This window comes from Psammomys obesus, unplaced genomic scaffold (genome assembly GCF_907164565.1).
Source record: "Psammomys obesus unplaced genomic scaffold, mPsaObe1.curated_primary_1811, whole genome shotgun sequence".
NCBI classification, from domain to species: Eukaryota; Metazoa; Chordata; class Mammalia; order Rodentia; family Muridae; genus Psammomys; species Psammomys obesus.
In genome coordinates, this window is record NW_026596085.1 from 8,416,376 (window position 1) to 8,434,928 (window position 18,553).

At 37.7% G+C, this 18,553-nt stretch overlaps 1 protein-coding gene across 3 annotated transcripts in view; it reads right to left on the bottom strand.

Annotated features, from left to right (window-relative positions):
* The window catches only part of Cntn1 (contactin 1), a 301,145-nt gene that overhangs the window by 87,378 nt on the left and 195,214 nt on the right, over positions 1-18,553 (bottom strand). For all 3 annotated transcript variants that reach the window (XM_055626902.1, XM_055626903.1, XM_055626904.1), the window contains exons 10-14: positions 15,626-15,750; positions 14,916-15,033; positions 13,367-13,517; positions 10,007-10,134; positions 3,311-3,492 (exon numbers count right to left, since the gene is read on the bottom strand). In XM_055626902.1, coding sequence (XP_055482877.1) covers positions 3,311-3,492; positions 10,007-10,134; positions 13,367-13,517; positions 14,916-15,033; positions 15,626-15,750 — 704 coding nt within the window. The remainder of the gene's footprint in view (positions 1-3,310; positions 3,493-10,006; positions 10,135-13,366; positions 13,518-14,915; positions 15,034-15,625; positions 15,751-18,553) is intronic.

Consider the following 18,553-nt stretch of genomic DNA (forward strand, 5'->3'; position numbering starts at 1 on the left):
GGTTGCCATCACTTTTATACTCACACCTGATGCTGTGTAGGCTCGGCTTTCCTTACACTGCAAAGTCTGATAACAGTGTCTGAAGACTAAAGTAATGTGGATAATGTGAGTAGAAGCATGCTGTCAGAGACGATTTTAGAATAATATAGGAGTTGAACAGTCCTGTTGTGCAGTGTTTCCAAAGAGCAGACCATTATTTAAGTAGGCATAGACATTAATATTATATCACAGCCTTCTGGTGCAGGGGCAGCAGCAGGGCATAGAAAGGAGGAACAAACAACTTATGGGATTTTAATAATTGCTTTACTATAAAATTTATCAAAAAATAGTGAATGAGAGTTATTTTACTCTTTATCAAGCACTCCATAAGCATTCCATTCTCCTCATAAAAGTGCTGTGAAGAAACCGTTTTTGGAATAAAGTGTCATTGTATAGAGTGGAAAGATTATGCTTAGAGAGCAGGGATCACAGAATTAAAGGTGTGAAATAGCCTAGTGTCGGGCAAAGTTGGACAGAACTACTGAGGAACTCAGACGGTTATCTCTGAATTTTTAGCAAACCTGCAGTGACTTCTTGCTAGGTTGAACTTTCAACACTGCAGTAAAGAAACCAGGAAGATACACAGAGAGTACATGTGCTTCATCTAGTTACTGTGACAATGAGTGTCAAAACTAGGCAATCTGGGAGAGGGAGGCGACTCAGTGAGGAAAGGCACCAGCCATACATGCCCAATGACCCTAGTATTTGCTCCCTAGAACAGACATAAAAAGCCAGATGCATCGGTGGGTCTCTGTCATCATGTATTCTTACAGTGAGATGGTAGACAGACAAGAAACTGGCCAGAAGTTTGGTGGGCAGCCAGCCTGCAGTATGCAGAGAATCAGAAGAGAGAGAGAGAGACTGTGCCTTTACCTGGCAGGTGACTCACTTCTTAATGCTCTCTTCTGACCTCGACATGTGTGTCCGAGCGTGTGTATTCCCACACTCACAAACATACACACATACACAAATCATAATTTTATAAAACTATGCAGCAATTAAAAACAATTTTTGCCCATAATTTACTACCATAAATAAAGGATAAAATGAAACATATATGGATAAAGTGTTCATGAACATACAGAGTGTTTATGAATACATACATATGTTTATGGACACATACATAATACTGATAGATAACTGCAAGATCTTTCTGGAAAAATAAGTATTATAACATAAATTATAATTAAAATAAATTATAGTTACTTTCAGAGAGTAAGTGCCTGTTAAATTAGAAATTAAAAATAGTAGTAATTTTTTAATGGGACATGGAAAATATAATTATTTGCTACCAAACCTTAGCAGAACAAAATAATGCAGATAAATTGCTTTAATCAATTATTGTATTAAACTAATTTAAACTGCTAACTTGTTAATATTTTATCTATTTATGAATTGTGTTCAAGCACAAATGAAGCATATAGTAGCCATTATCACATAAAGCATAATATTCACTGAGTTTTAACAGGTAAATGAGAAAATAGAGAACTAATGTAATAATGTATAGTAGGACCATTAACGGAAAGACAGAGTAGTTTGTTCTTTGTTTTGTTTTGCTTCAGTGTTAACATGAATGCCTAAAAGAAGTTCAAAGTAACACCTTGTTACTCCCTTCCTAATAATCATAGAACTCTACAGAGAAAAGAATTACAGCGAAATTTAGCTTTGCACGTAATCTCACTGTGTTTTGATAAATACGAAGGGATGCATTTGTTTCATTTTGTAAAGGTTTATGCTTAATTTACTCCAGGGTATGAATCCTGAAACCTTATGCAAGGATGCCATTTAGTGGTCAAAATTGGAAATAGCAGGCTGAAATCACTTTTTCTTCATTAGCATTCCAACTGTTTCTTTATTCACTTCTTTTTTTGAAGTTCCTAGGCTCCTTTGTTCCTCTTCTATTGCTTTTCTCCATTTATTCTTTTCCCCTATTTGTCTTATAGTGGATTTTTATGCCAAATAACACAGGGTAATTGTTATTTTAAAGAATGTACCTAGGCTATAAATGTGAAGTTTCACCTTAATTGGGATAATTTATGCCCCCATATCTATTTACGCAGACTTCCCGGAAGACAGTAAATATGCTTTATAAGCTCCACTTGTCACCTTTCCAGATGGTAGTTCTGAAATTATTCAATTTATGACACAAAAGGATTAAATGAACTAAAAAAAAAAATTGTTTCTCTTTTTAAGTAACATGTCTGTTTATTTTACTCTTTCCTAAAAAATGTTAAATAGGGATTTTACTAAATTTTCATACATATATATCATTGCATTTTACTTATACCCCTTCTGCAAAAAACACCCTTCTCTATGTGTCCTACACCCTCTCACTTGTCCCTTCTTTCTACCAACATAGTTTCCATCCTCAACACATCTTCTTAATTAAGGGCATGTACCAAACAGACACACAAGTTCCTAAGTAGTAACCTTTCCAGAGAGGAGAATGGCAGCACCTAGTAGGACCAATTTGTCTTCTGACAGTCTCAGCAGCCTGTCAATGCCCGCAATGATGTCCCCGTGGAAGCCAATATCCCTGCATCGTTTCCCAGTTCACCTCTTTACTCTCTAATTGCTGTGTTAAATTACCAAGTTTATAGGATGTAGAGTTTCCAATTCTGAGAATTAACCATTTAATCTTTTTCAAACCACACAGATTAGTTCGAGCCTGAGAACACATGCATTTCATTGATTTATTACCTTCACAGAATAAAATAAATTACTTTAAAATACTCATTATAACTTGTAGTAAGTTTAGTGTTTTCTTCTCATTTAAATTAAGGTGAAATTGCTGGGACCTCAGATTCAAATTTAGTAGGGTAAAGTTCACATCAATACAAGTATTATATAATTGGAAGGAAAAATAAACCTAGAGATCAGTAGATATTTGAGAATATCTCTACCAAATGCTCTTAACACTAGTCCTCTATAAATGATTCAGAGCACGATCATTAAATATGAGAAAAATGAGAAGCTTTTCACATGACTATCACCTCCTTAAAAAACTAAAATATTACAAAATATCATACTCTGAATTTTAAAATATTTATGTGTGTGTATGTATGTATGTATGTATGTATGTGTGTATGTATGTATGTATAGGCCATGGCACACGTTGTATCAGAGAACAACTTTGGTTCCCTCCTCCTGTTACGTGGCTTCTAAGGATTGAACTCAGGTGCACAGGCTTGGTGACCTACTTAAATGAAGTTTCAGAGCAGGCACAAGAAAATCATTGGGATGTTAGTACGGTGAAATATAAAACACATACCATATAATTCCTCTGGTAATGAACATTTGTGTATTCTTTGTTAAAATCAATCACGTAGCCATTGAAGGACCAAACGAACGTAAGATCCAAGGAAGGATCAAAGGATGCAGCACATTGCATGGTAGCGTTTTCTCCAACAGTGATATCAGCATTAATTGGGGCCAAAATGATTCTTGTGGGATCTGTATGTTTTTAAAAGAAAAGCAAATGATAGTTAAATAAAACATGAAACATCATATTATCTGGTATTGTAAAACAATAAAACCCACCTTTGATGCTGTAACCCGGACATCTGAAGACTGTGACCAGGTGTCTGCTTGATTCACAAGTAACCCCATTTTCTCCCTTTCTCTGGGACACTGCGAGGCCTTGGATCAAAGGCGGACTTATCTCTCAGTACAGCCTTCATCCTTCCTCCCTAACACCATCTGAGGATGTGATGTGTGGAAAAAGCCTGTTCATTTCACAGGCAGCTCTTGACTCTCCCTCCCTCCAGAAGCTGAACCCATTGCTGCCAAATGGGGATCTAAACTGAGAAGTGTGTGCCCCACTGCCCCTTCTCCTGTAAGCTAATCTTGGCTTTTAAGGAGCTCTCTCTTTAGAGCGTCTGCTGATGGGGCCAGAGATGCTATTTCCTCTCACTAAGCCAGGACTACCTCTGCTAGCCCAATCTTGAATAAGCTCTGAGTTGCCCTAAGACTCAACTTCAAGTACCACCCAGCTCTTCCAAAAGACAATGGGGTTTGGGGTTGATAACAAATTTAGATTACAAAGCCCACTCAAAAATATGGTAGATATTTATACCAAAAGATATAGCCAACAAATCTAACTATAGATACCCTAGGCCCATCAAAAAACAGAACAACAACAACAAAAAAGTAACAAAATCTAAGACAACATTCCTCCTCCAAAAATTATTAAACCTGAATTCATGATACCCAATGAAAGCAACTTAGATGACTAGATAGTTAATTTAAAAGAATATTATAAATATGTTTAAGGAGCTCAAAAGGGACAGATTAAATGCTGAAATGAAAGTCAATAAAGCACAAACAGTTGAATAAAATAAGAATAATTCAAGATAGATAAAAATATAATTCAATAGAGAGATATAAATACTAAAGAAAACACAAACCAAAATAAAACTTGAAATGAAAACTTTAGTATGTCTAATAAAAAGTTCAGTGAAAAGCCTCACTAATAAACCATATTCAGCAGAAGACAGAATATAAGGGCTTGAAGGCAAGGCAGAGAAATTTGATCACTCAGTCAAATAAAATGGTAAGTTTTAAAAGACCCATAAACAAAAATGTGAAGTTTTGGGGCTAGCATAAAAAGCTCTATTATTAGTGACTGTCCTCTGGAATAAGTGACCCTCATCTCTGGAAGTTCAGCTGTCCCTCTTACAAAATGATTATTTGTTCTGGGCTTGTTAAGTGTTTCCACCCCTCACGGAGGGCTGGGAGAGTCACGAGACCACCTAGGTATCTGTTAGCTCCCTACCATCTAGTGTATAGATCTCTGCCTTAATTGCATGTGTCTCAGATAGAGATGAGGATATGAGCTGGGGAGACTAGTGAGGGGAGCTTCATCTGTGCAGCTTCGGGAAGCCCTCACCCTACTAAGTAGTGTTTCTTCAGGTGTGGCCTGTTGGGGGAAGACCACCCACATGACTGTAACCAACCCCTCACATTTGCTCTCCAAGGAACCTCACAAGGTTATTAATTCCCAAGATAGAACTTTAACAAAACCACACGCCAGTTTGTCATTAGGACCTCAGAAGGAGTCTGGATAGGAATTTTAGCCAAAAGCACAAACCTATGAATCATGGGTTTAAATGAAGGAGAAAAAATAGAGGATAAAGGAACAGAATATAGTTTTTAAAGATTCATAGGAAAACATTTCTGAAGTCTAGAGAAAGTGATAACCACTCTAGAAAAAGACTCATACAAATCAAACACCCAAATTTTATCAAAAGAAATTCCCTAAGTCATATCATAGTCAAAACTCTAAATGTACAGAAGAAAGAAAGATTACTGAAGCATACAAGAGAGAAACACCAAGTCACATATGAGGGAATGTCCATGAACTCTGATGATGATAGTTTTTCAATGAAGATTTCTAAAGCCTAAAACACATGAATTGATTTCCTACAGGTTCTGGAAGAGCACAGATGCCAACCCAGACGACTATACCTGCTAAGACTGTTGACGTTGATTGAAGGAAAAAAGGAAAGCTTTCCAAGATAAAAGCAGACTAAAGGAATCTGTTATCACCAAGCGACCTTTAGGTGGAGGAATACATCAAATTGAAGAGAAAAATAAGCAAAGATAAGAAGCTACCAGAAAAACTAAAAGATGTTAGGTCAGTGGTTTTAAGCAGATGAAGACTAAGAAAAGAAAGACCACAAGATTAACAAAATGACAAGAATCAACACACATCCTTCAATAATAACTTTGATATAGGCTTTTTCAACTCCCCAGTCAAACCACAGTAGCTTGCAGACTGGATTAGAAAACACTATCACAATTTTTCTGTCTCTGAGAAACACATCTCCCCACCAAAAATAGACACTACCTTATGGTGAAAGAATGAGCAAATTGTAGTATGATTATTAATATTTAATATTGACTTATTTTATTAGCATAGCAGAGATTATTCCCTAACCAGCCATATAGCCAAATAACTACACAGACAGACTAGGATTTATTTAATTGTCCCAGAGCACAATACTGAGCAATAATTGCACCTCTAAGCTAGTACAGCTTCCTCCCATTAGATTTCTCACATTATACTTGCTTTTTAATCATAGCCTAGGTTACCTGAATTAAGTCATCAGAGGTACAGATGATGGACACATGGTGCCTGAGCTCAGGAAGCCCAGCCACATGGCAGAATGTAGATTAGTATAGCGGACTATTTTAAATTATGAGCCAGTCAGAGAAGAGCCTAGCTATATGGCCTAGCTATTTGAAAATAATAATTGTGTCTCATGAGTCATTATTCCAGGAACTAAGGGTCAGGAAATGAAAAAAAAAAAAAAAACCAACTAACATCAAAGGAATTCCAAACAAATATAAACAGGAAATGGTTTCTGATAGGATTCTGGTAGCACTGGAAATAAGACCAATAATTGACAAATGAGAGCTCAGTGAAACTAAAAATATCATATACAACAAATTAAACCATTAACTGAATGAAGAGGAAACCCACAGAATAGAAAAGGGTCTTTACCAATTATATCACCGACAGATCATTAATATTTAACATATATAAGTACCAAAAAACTGAACATCAAGAAAATAAACAACCCATTTTTAAAGGACAATTTTAAAAGGGACCATCAATTTGAAGAGATTACTCAAAAGAAGAAATAAAAATGACTGATAAACTCTGAGAGAAATGCTCAATAATACGTTGAGATCCCATATCAACCTCTTCAGAATGGCTGTATTAACAAATCAAATGACAACACATGTTGGCAAGGATGTAGATAATAAGGAACACTTACTGCGTGGTAGACACTCCTGAGATAAATGTAGTAGTCCTTAAATGAGCTAGTACTAGAACACCATATCCCACTCCTGCACATAAACCCAAGGAACTTTACTTTCTTCTCCTAAGATATTTGCAACATCTATGCTCACTGCTTCTCCAGCTAGAAAATAGAATCAGCCTACTCGCCCACCATCTGGTGAATTAATGGTAAATGTGTAGTACATGCACATCATAGACTTTTATTCCGTTATAGAGCAAAATGAAAGTTTGAAATTTACAGATGAATTGGTGAGACTAGACAAAATTATAATGTGCAAAGTAACTTAAACTTGGAGAGACAAAAGCATATCTTTTCTCTTATATGTTGTTACTAGATTCAAATATTTGTTTATTTTTTATAGTTTTTATTTTTTATATTAATCACAGGTTATTTACTTTGTATCCCAGCCATATCCCCCTTCCTCATTCCCTCGCAATCCCACTTTCCCTCCCTCATCTCCTCCCTGCCCCTTTTGAAGTCCTCTGATAGGGGAGGTCCTCCTCCCCTTCCATCTGACCCTAGCTTATCAAGTATCTTCAGGACTGGCTGTAATGTCCTCCTCTGTGGCCTAGCAAGGCTGCTCCTCCCTTGTGGGGGGGTCAAAGAGCCCACCATTGAGTTCGTGTTAGAAATAGTTCCTGTTCCCCTTACTAGAGAACCCACTTGCATACTGAGCTACCATGGCTATATCTGAGCAGGGATTCTAGGTTATATCCATACATGGTCCTTGGTTGGAGAAACAGTCTCATAAAAGACCCCTGTGCCCTGATATATTTGGTCCTCATGGAGCTTCTGTCTCCTCCAGGTCATACTAATCCCCCCTTCTTTCATATGATTTCCTGCACTCCGCTGAAGGTTTGGTTATGAGTCTTAATATCTGCTTTGATACACTGCTAGGTAGAATCTTTCATAGGCTCTTTATGATAGGCTCCTGTCCTGTTTCTTATTTTCTCCTACTTCCAATGTCCATCCATTTGTCTTCTAAGTGAGGATTGATCATCTTACCCTGGGTTCTCTTTCCTGTTTATCTTCTTTAAGTGTTCAGATTTTAGTGTGTTTATCCTATCTTAAAAGTCTAGTACCCACTTATAAGTGAGTATATATCCTGTGAGTCTTTCTGCTTCTGAGATACCTCACTCAGGATGATCTTTTCTAGTTCCTACCATTTGCCTGCAAATTTCATGATTTCCTTGTTTTTAATTACTGAGTAGTGTAAAAGTACCACAATTTCTGTATCCATTCCTCCATTGATGGACACCTGGATTGTTTCCAGGTTCTGCCTATTATAAATAAAGCTGCTACAAACATGGTTGAGCAAATGTCTTTGTTGTGTACTTGAGCATCTCTTGGATATATTCCTAGGAGTTTAGATTTTCATGTTTAAACTGTAATATCTGTTGAAGTAAGTAAACTAGAAAAAGGATATTGAGGTGGAAAAATTCCAGTGAGGTGTGGGGAGGGGATAGAATTTCACAAGTGATACAAAAACAAATAGAAGAAATTTAGCAGTGAAATGTCTAATCAAGAATGGATGTTGGAAGATTGGGGAGATGAGGATGAATAAAGGGTTACTAAAAACTAAGGATCTATGGAAAAACACATAAAAAACTTACTACTTAAAAAATAAAATTTTGAGTTAAAGTGACCAAGCGAGAAAGGGAAAAGGAGAGGGAAAGAGAAAGTTAGTTTGAAAGGAGCTAAGGAGCTAATCTTTCTGTCTGGATAATACTGTGTCTGAAAACCAAGCAAACCATAGTGGCAGATGTATGGTATCTCTTGATGAGTTGTTGATCAGGGACCAGAGAATCCCAAGTGACACAGTCCCCTGCCTCTATAACTAGTTTGTAAAACCTGTGGCTGAAAACAACATATACCTTGGTTACAAGACATAGAGAGATGAAGGTGGAACTGAGCCTGGAAACTTCCTTCCTGCTACCTAGCTGTCAGGCTGCTGTAAGATGCTATGTAGAGTCCTAGGGGAGGCATCAACTCTTTCCCAACTATAAACCCTACAGCCTATAATACCAATATGTCAGATAAGGTGTGCCCACTTATGCAATTGTGGCATGACTGTTGTGCAGGTAGCTGCCTGCTCTGACTGGATTTGAGGCTGGCCTCATATGAAGCCATCCATACTATTAGAACAAACCCATTCAAAAACCCATGGCTGAGGAGATCCTAGACCTTAGAAGCAAACTTTATCCTATTGTTTATATAAGTTTTCATGGTGCCAAACTTGCCTTTACATTGTTATGCTTATACCTACAGACAAATGTTCCTCCCAGCTTTGCATCAGAGACACCTCTGTAATGGATGGCAGTGCATAGAGAGGCCTATGAGGTCTCAAAGTGCATGAACGAAGTGGCGGTTGAATGCCCAGCTCGAAACAGGATAGTTATACCACCTTTCATACAGCTTAGAAAATTCCATGAGAAAGAGGATGGAAAGAATTTAAAAGCTGAATAACAGGGAGAAGAGCTGTGAAGTACTGTCTTCTGAGTGTGGTAGAGCTAATGCAGTCATGACTTCATACACCTACAGTGCTCTACCCAAGCCTGAGCTGATGGGGCCCACCATTTCCCTGTGTAATTATTGGTCACTGACAGACTCCAGAAGAGGGGGCACTGTTGTTCAGTTTAATGACCACTGAGATGTCTACCATGTCCCAAGAAGTAAAGTTCCAAATCCATAGTCACGCAGATGACACACTTTAAATTCAGTGGATCTTAACACAATAACAAACCCAATTACCAGCACTAAGCAGCAATAACGAAGTTATGAGAATGAGATCTGGGCTTTTATACAGGAAGCAGGCAACAGGTGTGGGAATGGTATTAGAGATGGTGGTTATAACAATCAGAATGCACATCATACATGTGAGACTGTAAAAGAACAAAACTCAATTAAAAATTGAAAAAAGGAATAAAATCCAATATATTCTGATCCTCTCTGCAAAGGAACAGAGTGTTTTCACATCCAGTTCCAGGAACAATTTCACAGAGAAAGAGACTTGCCCTGAAAGCTTCTGAAATGGAAACTCATCAATACATTGACTGTTCTGGAAGTTCAGTTTTGAATCACATCTATGTAATACTATAAAATGTAAACACCATCACTTAAAGGAAACAACAAGACTCAAATATCAAATTATTCCTTACTTGTGATCACCAGAGTCCCAGTGCTATTAGCTTTCCCTCTATTATTCTCCGCGAAACATGTGTAGACTCCTCCATCATTCCTTGTAATATTATTGATTTCCAAGCTACCATCTTCCCATATGAGTATTCTATTGAAATTTAAAAAATAAACAATTCACAGTCATTTAGAAACATACATTATTATGGTAACTTTTATTAGAAATGCTAATATCACTCCATTTTACACTAGTTTCTTAGTAAGACGTTTTCAAGCATAAACAGTCCAGCCTTTGCGTCAAATGTTCTCTCAGCATTGGCAAAGTCCTCAAAAGCGGAGTTTATTTTCCTAGATAACTGCTAGGGTCCTATAGAAGATTCACGTGTACTCTCGCCTCTTTAAAAAAGATGGCACTTTTCATCCAAGCAGATGAATGTGACGCTCTGGCTCAGTGATGTCATTCTACAGCTCAAAACTCTCCAATGACTTTCTACCCAATAGGAAAAGTTACAGTCCTGTTCTAGATATCTCAAGATCATCACACACCTTGCCCCAGGAGGCCTTCAGGCTTTTGCTCAGTGGCACTTTTGGTGAAACTTTTCTGGATGATCTTTCTGTGATTTTATGTGAGTACAAGCATGATTAGCGCGCGCGCACACACACACACACACAGACACACACACACACACAAAACCACTACCACCACCACCACCACCAGCACTACCAACAACAACAACAGTGATTGACTGTCTTGACATTTTTCTTTCTAGATTTGTTTTTTCAGGCACGTATTTCACCAGAAGTTCTTCATCTTAGCACATTAGCTGCCCGCTATTCCCATTACACTAGAATACCTTAATATGAGAATTAGTTTCTGCCTTGTTTACAGCTGTACCCTCAGCATGTACTATACATGACATTACATGGGAAGTGACTATTATTTGTCAAAATTGATCACAGACATTGAAGAACTGATAAATAGATTCAGATGAGATTAAATGTGGGGTCACAGGGCCAGGACACCTTATGGCAGTGTTTTTTTCCAGAGTGACAACAGATGCTCTTTCATTAAAAACAAACAAACAACAAAAAAAAATACCTTGTTGCATAAACATGCATGGAGTCAGGGACTGACTGACATTTAATAATGAACTAGGTGGTCTCCTAAACCCTACCATTAAATGAGATTTAAACCCACGATGGCCAGACTCAAACAGGTCACAGCTTGTGAGAAATTAACTTAGGCATCCAGAAATATAGCATGAGGACTTCACTCTTACTTTCAAGTTAGAACAAACTTCCTCCAGTGGGTTCAGAGAAATATAAGTGTATTTCTTCTTTTAGAGATTATTGAAGAAAGATTTTAAATAATTAATCATTATTTGTAATAATTTTTATTCTTAATAATTTCTGTAACAAAACAGTACTTAAGAATTTTTTTGGACAAGCCTTAATTTTCACACAGTATGCAATCCCATGCCTGTTTACCTGTTCCCTAGAAACTAGAGAATAAATGCTCATTGTTTTATTTTGCAGTCTCAAACTTAAATTTGATATTAAATTCTGTTACTACTACTTTCTTTAAATAAATCATTTTCTAAATGTCATCTTTGATAGTTTTCAAAAACAACAGAAACATCTGTTCTTTTAGAGGCCAGTCTGGTTTTAAAAAAATTAAAATATATCTCTTAATAATCAATATTGAAATCCTGCTCCAACATTTAATAAAATCGTGTTCCATTTCTTTTCATTATCCAGTTCTAATTTACAGCTTATTTCAGAATCTGTTTTAAAATAAGGAATGAAACATTGAAAGAATATATCAGCAAAAGTGTTACTTTGTTACTAAGGAGGATTTAAAATGGGACCTCTTTCTCCAAATGTAAAGAAATGTAATTATCTGCTGTTCCATGTGCTGTACAAAGAACCTGGTCTCTGTTTTGTGCAGGCCACAGGTTGCATCCTACTGCCATCTTGACAGGGTATCTGGGGACTTTTCAATGAGTCCAGTTTTTGCAGGCAAGAAGCTCCTCTTAGAGGCACTTTTGGCCAAAGCACTCTCCTAGACCCTTGACAGTCTTTTTCAAAACTGTGAAGACCCTTCAACCAAATCTTTCTGCCTTTTGTCTCTCTCTCCATGTTCGAAATCAGACCAGCACCCCATCAGATGGCTCTCCAGCCTCCAGCCAGCTCCGTCTCTACTTTCTCTTCCAGACACTGACACTATGAATACCATTCTTTGATGGCTTATCATATCTCGGCATCTGACTCTTTGTACATGTTCTCACAATACAGATATTAGTGTTACATGTTCACTTTCACTTCAAGTCCTTGTCAATCTTCTAACCATCCCTCAATTATTTTGTCAGCACAGAAATAAATATTACTGTCAAGTAACAGTGGAAACGAATGACAATTTTCCCTTAAATGATACTAGTTTTAGCATATATATATATATATATATCTATATATATATATATACATATGATTGAAATTGATCTTTTTCATATTCAAAGATTCTACAGTCCTCTATCACACAATAACATTTCCATTATTATACGGTGCATTTTGCTTAGTGAAATGACTGCATATAAGTACCAATGAGAATATAAACAAACCTAAAGGTCCTGTCATTAAATGGTGCTATAGCCATGACAACATCATGTCCAAAGCATTGATCAGGTTTGTGGATGCTGGAGCAAAATACCAATGCCCTGCCATCTTACAAATTGTAGAACATAAAATCCTGGGTACCACACAACTATTATTAATGGCAAATGACTATGCTCCTGCCTTGTGTACTTATTATATTTGTTCATATACTTTTTCATATAGCATGAAAATGAAGCGAGCACTAAGCAGGCACAGGAGTCACCACAGCCGAACTACTTTTACTACTTATATTCATCCAAATACTGCTATATTTATTGTTAATTAAATATTATATTAATTATTCAATTAACATGTCTACTAAATATTAATAGAGCAAAAATTAATTTTGGTTAATGTTGATTAAAATTTTTTAAATAATGAATAAAATTAAGCATATTATATTTAACCGTTGTTTAGACTTCAATTTTAAACAATTTGTATTTACCTTTTACAAACACAAATATTTAACTATATATACAGTATTTACACTATACTATATATAGTATATGTTATACTATATAATGTTTATATATACTGTTTTATGACATTCAAAAATTCTTGCACATGAACACTCTATTATAATTGTTAATGTGTTAGAGTACTGGTAAAGAACTGAACTTGGAGACTCAATGAGGGAGACACTTGGCTGGTTTCGAGGACACCAAACACAGAGTGAGTGAGCGTAAGAGCTTAGGAGACGTGCACATCAATGACACCCCGTCCCGCCTGACCTGCTGCTGTTGACCAGCCACTCCGTCCCTTTGCTCCATGAAAACTTGGGTTTTGGTGCAGCCTTGGGTTTACATTCAATGATAACCCTTCCTCCTTTTGCAGCCAGGATCTTTTTCTTCATAGGATTCATTTCAAAAGTTGGAGCTAAGGCTACAAGGCAAACAAATGTTTATTATTCTCCTTTTGCTAGCACACCCAAACATTCCTTCTGGATTACATCATCTTTTGTAGATCAATAAACAATAGAAATGGTCGAGGTAAATATGATCAGCTGTAGTTCGTAGGCATTTCATACATAATTTTTTTATTTAATAATTTAATAACATTTGTTCAGTTCAAATGGACAATTGCTGATAACTTTAGCAAATTTTAGTTTTAATCGTGTCATGTACCTGTCCACCTAAAAGGCATCTTGAATTCAATTGTTTTGTTTCAATTCCATGAGAAATTTACTAAAAAGGATGGCAAGAACTCTGTACGCAACAAATACTATATACAAATTCTCACACATGCTCACAGCCATTCCACTAAATATGCTTCGAGTTAGTAACAGGAGAATTGAGATCTATTAAACTGGAATAATTTTGTAATGGTGTCACAGGTAGGATTAACATTTGAATCTGAAAACCCTCCAATAAATAATGGAATCCCACTTAACTTTCCTTTCACTAAGTACCAACTGAGTGCATATACTCTTTGAGAAGCCAATCCAGGGCTTCATGACCTACCTAAGAGAGCTAGGAGAACAATGGATCCAAACACCTGGTTAAAGAGCAATAGCATAGCTAAAGTTCATCTTCAAGTCATAGCACAGAATAGTAATTATGAAGTCATGACAGAGTCTTATAGCTGGTAACCCCAGTTATGGTATGTCCTATCTCTTCCAAATTCCCCCATTAGTCCACTGCTCAATCACCTTTAGCTATTAGTAGACACAATGTGTTCCAGTCATCTGCATCCTGCCCCTTCCGGGGAGTCTTCTTCAGGCTGATGTGTATTTGACTCTTTTTAATTTGGTCTATGATTCTTAACCTTTAACTGCCTATCAAAATCACCTGAAGGTCTTACTAAAATGCCTGCTCGGTGGGCTAATGGTGAGACTAGAATTATGCACTTGCAATAAGCTCCCAGTACTGTGGCCATGGCTGCTGCCCCTGAGGAAACTGCTTTTTACAGCAAACACTGAGTCTATATCAGTGCGTCACAACCCTCACAGGCGTCACATACCAGGTATTTATGTTACAATTCATAACAGCAGCAAAATTTAAGTTATGAAGTGGGAATAAAAATAATTTTATGGTTGCGGGGTCACTACAACATGAGGAAGTGTATTAAAATGTTGCAGCATTAGGACGGTTGACAACTACTGCTCTATTTTATTGTTCCTTTAGTCTGAGTTTTGATGACTGTCAATTCATAAATAAGTAACCTGTGCTGTGCACCTAATAAAAGTATAGTGAAATTGAATGCAATCTATGTCTGCTCTCTCACCTTTTTACATGTTGTTTGTTTGGTAAACGTTTATCAGCAATTGGAAAGGATACTGACCCAGAATCTTGAGCTCTGCATTTGCATAAATGGTTCCGTACGCATTTTCTGCTATGCATTGGTACATCCCGGCATTTTCAAAAGTCACGTCATACAGTCTCAGCTCCCCTTTGTGATACTGAAGAGTAAAACACATCACCAGGCTTTGAGGAACAGGGGTGTAAAGTCTTCATTCAGCTTTATGTGAATGCTTTACCTAGGTAAGTTGTGTTCACACGCCCTCATTTCTCTTCTAAGATGCAGGGCATCTTTCATGGCATGGACAAGACCAACCCACTTACCATGCCCGGTGGCTCTTGTTCTAGTCATCTTACAGAGCCGAGAGTCCACCTTTTCCCCTTTGGACCAGCTGGGAGATTATAGTGAGAAGGTAGAGAAGGACCCCACTGTTGTCACTTGTCCCAAGGCTAGGATAGGACTTAGCGCGTCTCTCTTACCTCTGTCTCTGTGGGGTTCAGGGAAACAGTGGCAAAGAGGGGACAATGTCAGTGGAGATGGTTAAACGGGGAGGTGGGAAGTGGAACAAAGGAAAAATAAGGAAAAAAGAGAGAGGTAAAGATAAGATTACAGAAAACTGCTGAAAGTGAAAGAAGATACTGTTTTTCAGGGACGTTTTTCTATTTCAGGACCCATGTACCCTTATTCCACTGGCCATCCTACAGCTGCCTGAACATAGATTCAGGGACAGCAAGGCACTTCAACACACTTACCGCATATCCATTTTTCAGCCACCTGATGGTAGGAATGGGCTTCCCTGTGGCTATGCAAGGCCAGTAGAGGTCACTGCCTATGTCCACCTCAGTGTCATTGATATGCTCTACCCATTCAGGAAATGCTGCAAAGGAGGAACAATATAAGTGTCTCAGTACCCAGCACAGTCTCAAGAGAATGAATTTTGCATTTGTTAGCTTCATCCTAGAGGGTACATCAGATGTTGTATGTCTGCTTGCACAGGTCTATATCCAATAAAAGTCGCATGCTATCGTAGAGTAAGATAACTGTAACTTAGTAGCTTTGCTTCTAGATTTATTTCACTTCATTTCTGCATGTGTGTGTGCCTTCATGAGTTTATGTGCTCTGTGTGCATGTGGGTGCTCCCAGGGCCAGAGCACACTGGATAGCCTGCAGCTGGAGCTTTTGTGTATTGTACCATGTATCCTCTTACTCCTTAAGTATAAAAATGAACAGGACACATTAATACACTTCTATACAGCAGCTCCTTCAGCAGCTGACATTGGGAAAATTCATGGTTGAGTTTTTATTTTCACCTACTTGGTAGTTGTGAAAAATGAGAAAATGCTAAAAATTGCCTCAAAGGAAAAAAAAAAAAACTGTTTCCATGTGAAAAAAAAAATCAGTCTGGTTAAGGATTTCAGTTTTCTAAGGAGCACAAACAAATGTAGGTAAAATAGTGTATAATAAGGAAGGGAAGAGACAGAGAACTCTTAGTGGAAGGCACATTTCTCTTCCTTTTTACTGAAAATGAAGCCTTGTGTTTTATTAGTTTTCTGTGGATAGTGATATATATAATTATTAGAAATATTTTATATGTAATTATAATATGTACGTAAGAAATCTTTTGAGCAATCCAGACTACCAATGTTACACTAATATATGTTTAATGGTAAGCACATGTCTCTTATGGATACTTCACAGTGTAAAATCTGTTTTCACAATCATTTGTTTGTACCTCATGGGGAGAAGTTGTCGAAACTGAATGCTGGTTTTGCTAGCTGAAGAAAGGTTTTACTTTATACAGAATCTCTCCAATACTTTAATGATAATTTTGTTACCTGTCCCTCCCCCTTGGGGTGACCCATGGATATGACAACACAGAACGCAGTGTTAAGAAAGAGTAATTGAATCACTTTGGTGAATTCTGTGTGTGGTTTCATTATACAGTGCTACAGATGGTTTGCTTAGAGCTACAAAAACTTCAGATATCTTACTATCAAGGGAGAAATGAAGTTATTTTAAGTAGCTTCATACTAGTACCTTCTCTATCATGTTGATCCCTTTAAGGCCTTATATATTTGACAGTTCAGAATTTTACACTACTGAGAAACTAGAGTGAAATTTTCTGAATGCATTCAAAGAACCTTATCTAAAAGCACTAGATCCAGCACAAAAGTGGTAATATTATTCAAGACTTTTAAGAGCCCCACAGATTTTCCCCCTCAATTCCCACACACACTTGACATGTGTCATGTTAACTATATTGAGCCATTGGGTATTCAAGTCTGTACTTCAGAGGCATTATTTATGTTCAGTCTCCAAGGGTGTAGCTTTTCAAAAATTATGCTCACAGATGAAATCATACAGGGATACAGAGAACTCTGGTTACTGACTCTGATCACTCAGTGTCAGGATGCTATGAGTTAGGAGGACACTGTAGGGGAAAGGAGAGTGGTATGTGGGGAAGAAGTATAGCATCAAGGAGCTGAGAGGCAGGCAGAGAGGCAGGCCAAGCGCTGCTGCTGCTGCTGCTGCTGCTGCTGTCAGACATGATCAGATGCAGCTGAGAATTGATCAGCTTTAGCAACTGGACACACTGGGTGATTATACAAAGAAAGGCTACAGCAGAGAGGTGCTCATGAGAACAAATTGGAGTGAATTAAAAAGAGAATACAATTGGATATGGAGACAAACTTTTAGAGTTCAGATGATTCCATCAAAATGTATGTTTGGGAAAGGCTAGTAGCCAAGCAGAGCATCAGCCAGAGTTAAAACAAACAAACAAACAACAACAACAACAAAAAAAAACCCAGCATGAGGAAGGAGATTGCTATGAGTTTGAGGCTAGCCTGGTCTACACAGTGAGCTTCAGGACAGCTAGGGCTATATAGAGAGACCATGTCTCAAAAACAAAAAACAAAAGCAAGGAAACAAATAAAAATCAGAATGATCTTATTGAAATCTGGTTGTTCATTCCATATTCTAGAAAGTTGTAATGATGACTTCAGCCTCAAGAAGTTCCAAGATGCTGAGCCTGGAAAGATGGCTCAGTGACTAAGAGATCTTGTTGGTCTTGTAGAAGACTGTGTTAAATTCTCCGTGTGATGTGGCATTCACAACCATCAGTCACTACAGTGCAGGGAATGTAATGTCCTCTTCCAGCTTCTGCAAGCAACAGGCACACATGTGGTGCACATACATATACACAGGCTGGCAAAACACTGGCGGACACAAATAACAGGTGATAAACCTTAAGAAAAAAGATTGACATTCCACGAGTTGGCTCCAAGAATTTCTGTCTTCCCATATATGTTCGCTCCAATGGGTGAGGGTCAAAGAATAAATTTGAGACTGATACTCAAACCAAGGCTCATACATGGAGATAACCTAAGACCCCTGCACAGATGTAGCCCATGGCAGTTCAGTGTCTAAGTGGGTTCCACTGTAATAGGAACAGGGACTGTCTCTGACATGAACTGATTGACCTGCTCTTTAATTACCTTTCCCTGAGGGGGAAGCAGCATTACCAGGCCACAGAAGAAGACACTGCAGCCACTCCTGATGAGACCTAATTGACTAGGATCAGAAGGAAGGAAAAGAAGACCTCCTCTATCAGTGGACTTGGGGAGGGGCATGCATGCAAAGGGTGGAGGAAGGGAGGGATTGGGACGGGAGGAGGGAGG